Here is a 2,303-nt window from a genome sequence, read left to right as displayed (position 1 = left end):
GCCGTGGCGGTGCGAGCGGCGGGCGCCGAAACTATCCCGCGCCGCAGCTCCGGCAGCGGCGTGCGGGGCGCGGGCGCCCGGCTGCGCTGCGCTGCGCTGCGGCGGGGCAGCGTTGGCCTCGCCTTTCCAACAGGTCCCCGCCGAGCCTCCGCCCCCGGGGGGCCCGCGCCGCGGCCCTCCCCCGCAGCCCCCCGCTCCCTCTCTGCCCCGGTAACGGCCTCGTTACAGCGGCTGGGCGCGTTAAAATCTTTCTTACAGTCGCGGCAGGCTCCTCGTCCCCCCTTCCTGCGCTCTATCCACATCTTTTCTCCCGGCCATCTCTCGCCTCCTCCGGCGCTGCCGCGCTGCTCGGAGCTCTGTCTCTCCACCTCTGTCCTGCGCACGGTTATCCCCCTCGTCCTCCTTCTGCAGGCACACTTCGCTACAAACGCCCGCTCGCCGCCGGAGCCTATTTCTGCTGCAACCTGATCCCTCCCCGCGCCGGCAGCGTGTGCGAGTGCGTTTTCGGCGAAGTTGCAGCCGCCGCTGCCGCATCCTCCCAACTCCAGCCACTTCTCGGTGCCGCTCCGCCCGGCTCCCCCCCGCCGGAGCCCGCTCTGCCGTCGCCCCAGCCGCCGGCGCCGGGGGCGGCCCGGGCCGCGCAGCCCGGCCGGCGGCGCAGGGGGCTGCGGGCGCGCCGGCTGTGCGGGCGAGCGGGAGAGGCTGCGAGGTGCCCGCTCCCCCCTTTCCCCTGCCCCCGCGGCTTCTCCCCCCGCGCCTGCCGCTCGCTCGCGCGCAAGACTCCGCTCGCCTCTGCCCCGGGCCGCCCCGGGCGAGGAGCGCGGCGGCCCCGCCGCTCCCCGCCGAAGTTGGCCGCGGGCCGCGCCGAGCCCTGGGCGCCGCGCCCGGCGGGGCCCCGGCTCCCGGGGGAGGGACTCCGCGTCCTCGGGGGGGGGGGCGGCGGGGAAGCTGGGAGCCGGATGGGCCCCCCCGCCTTTTTGGGTGGTCTCTGGTCCTACCTGGCTTCCCCAGCTCCCCCACCCCCTCTGCACATCCCGAGGCCAGCCTGCCCTGCAGCCCTCTCTGTTTCCTTTGCTTCATTGATGTATTTGCTTTCCCAGCGGGGGTGGGTGTGCGTGTGTGCGTGTGCTGCTGCTGCCTGCTTTCTTTCTTTCTTTCCTCCCTTCTTTCTCCGCGTGTGCGTGTTTAATTTCCCTCCTTGCCACTCGCAGGCTTTCCCTCCCGCACGCACTCCTGCGCGGCCACTTGCGCTCAGCGAGTCCGGCTGCCTTCCCCTCCGCCGCCAGCCCCCCTGCTCCCTTCGGCAGCGTGCGCCCGGTGCCGGGCGCCCCCCCTCCCGCCGCGCCCCCTCCCCTCTCCCCCCTGCGAGCACTGTCCATTGGCTTGTCCTGCTCTCTTTTTCATGTCCAGCCCCTGATGAGTGTCCATTGGTGTTGCCTTCGCCTTCCCTCCTCCCCTCTCCCCGGCTTGCCCTGCCCATGTTTTGTATGTCTCTGTCCATCCAGGCTCCTGACGTTCAAGTTCGCAGGGACGTCACGTCCGCACTTGAACTTGCAGCTCAGGGGGGCTTTTGCCATTTTTTTCATCTCTCTCTCTCTCTCCTTCTCTCTCTCCCTCTCTCTCCCTCTCTCTCTCTCTCTCTTTTTTTTCCCTTGCACAAAAAAAAAAAAAAGCCATGACTGCTATCCCACAATTCATCTTCCCTGCGCCATCTTTGTATTATTTCTAATTTATTTTGGATGTCAAAAGACATTGATGAAGATATTTTCTCTGGAGTCTCCTTCCTCTCTAACCCGTCTCTCCCGATGTGAACCGAGCGACTCACAAGCCACCGAAGCCACCAACCCACCATGTCGCGCCGCAAGCAAGGCAAACCCCAGCACTTAAGCAAACGGGAATTTTCACGTAAGTAATCCAGAGAGCAATTTGTTTAATTTCTCCTTCATGGATTTAATTTTTAATTTGAGAAAGAGAAGAAAAAAATAAAAGAGAGTGAGAGTGAGTAAGTGAGCGGGAGAAAATGAACTCAGCAGCGGCTCGGAATGATTAGCATGACGGTTATTTTTGCCCGCTCTAATTTAATCACCTTGATCACTTTTCTTTTCTTTCTCTCTTTTGCCCCCCGCCGCCGACCGCGCACTCGCGCGGCCCCCTTTCCGCTCCCCTCTCCCCGCGGCTCTTTCCCCTCGCTCCGCCGGGTCTTTGGCGGGGAGAGCGGCAGCTCTCGCTCCGAGCCGCGGCAAGGAGGCGAGCCGCCCCGCGCGGGCTAGGAGCGGGCTGCCGCCGCCGCCGCCGCGGGGGCA

The 2,303-nt window shown here is 65.4% G+C and overlaps 1 protein-coding gene across 3 annotated transcripts in view; it reads left to right on the top strand.

The window, feature by feature from the left end:
- Positions 1–939: 939 nt before the first annotated feature.
- The window catches only part of BCL11A (B cell CLL/lymphoma 11A), a 78,583-nt gene continuing 77,219 nt past the window's right edge, over positions 940–2,303 (top strand). For 2 of the 3 annotated variants that reach the window (XM_026064140.1, XM_026064138.1), the window contains exon 1: positions 940–1,905. In XM_026064140.1, the coding sequence (XP_025919925.1) occupies positions 1,851–1,905 (55 nt within the window). In that variant the 5' untranslated portion in view covers positions 940–1,850. The remainder of the gene's footprint in view (positions 1,906–2,303) is intronic. The other variant, XM_026064139.1, reaches the window with a different exon arrangement.

Source organism: Apteryx rowi, unplaced genomic scaffold, assembly GCF_003343035.1.
Source record: "Apteryx rowi isolate R43461 unplaced genomic scaffold, aptRow1 scaffold_21, whole genome shotgun sequence".
Classification (NCBI taxonomy): Eukaryota; Metazoa; Chordata; class Aves; order Apterygiformes; family Apterygidae; genus Apteryx; species Apteryx rowi.
The sequence above is the reverse complement of the archived record's forward strand: the minus strand, read 5'-3'. Positions and strand labels throughout refer to the sequence as shown.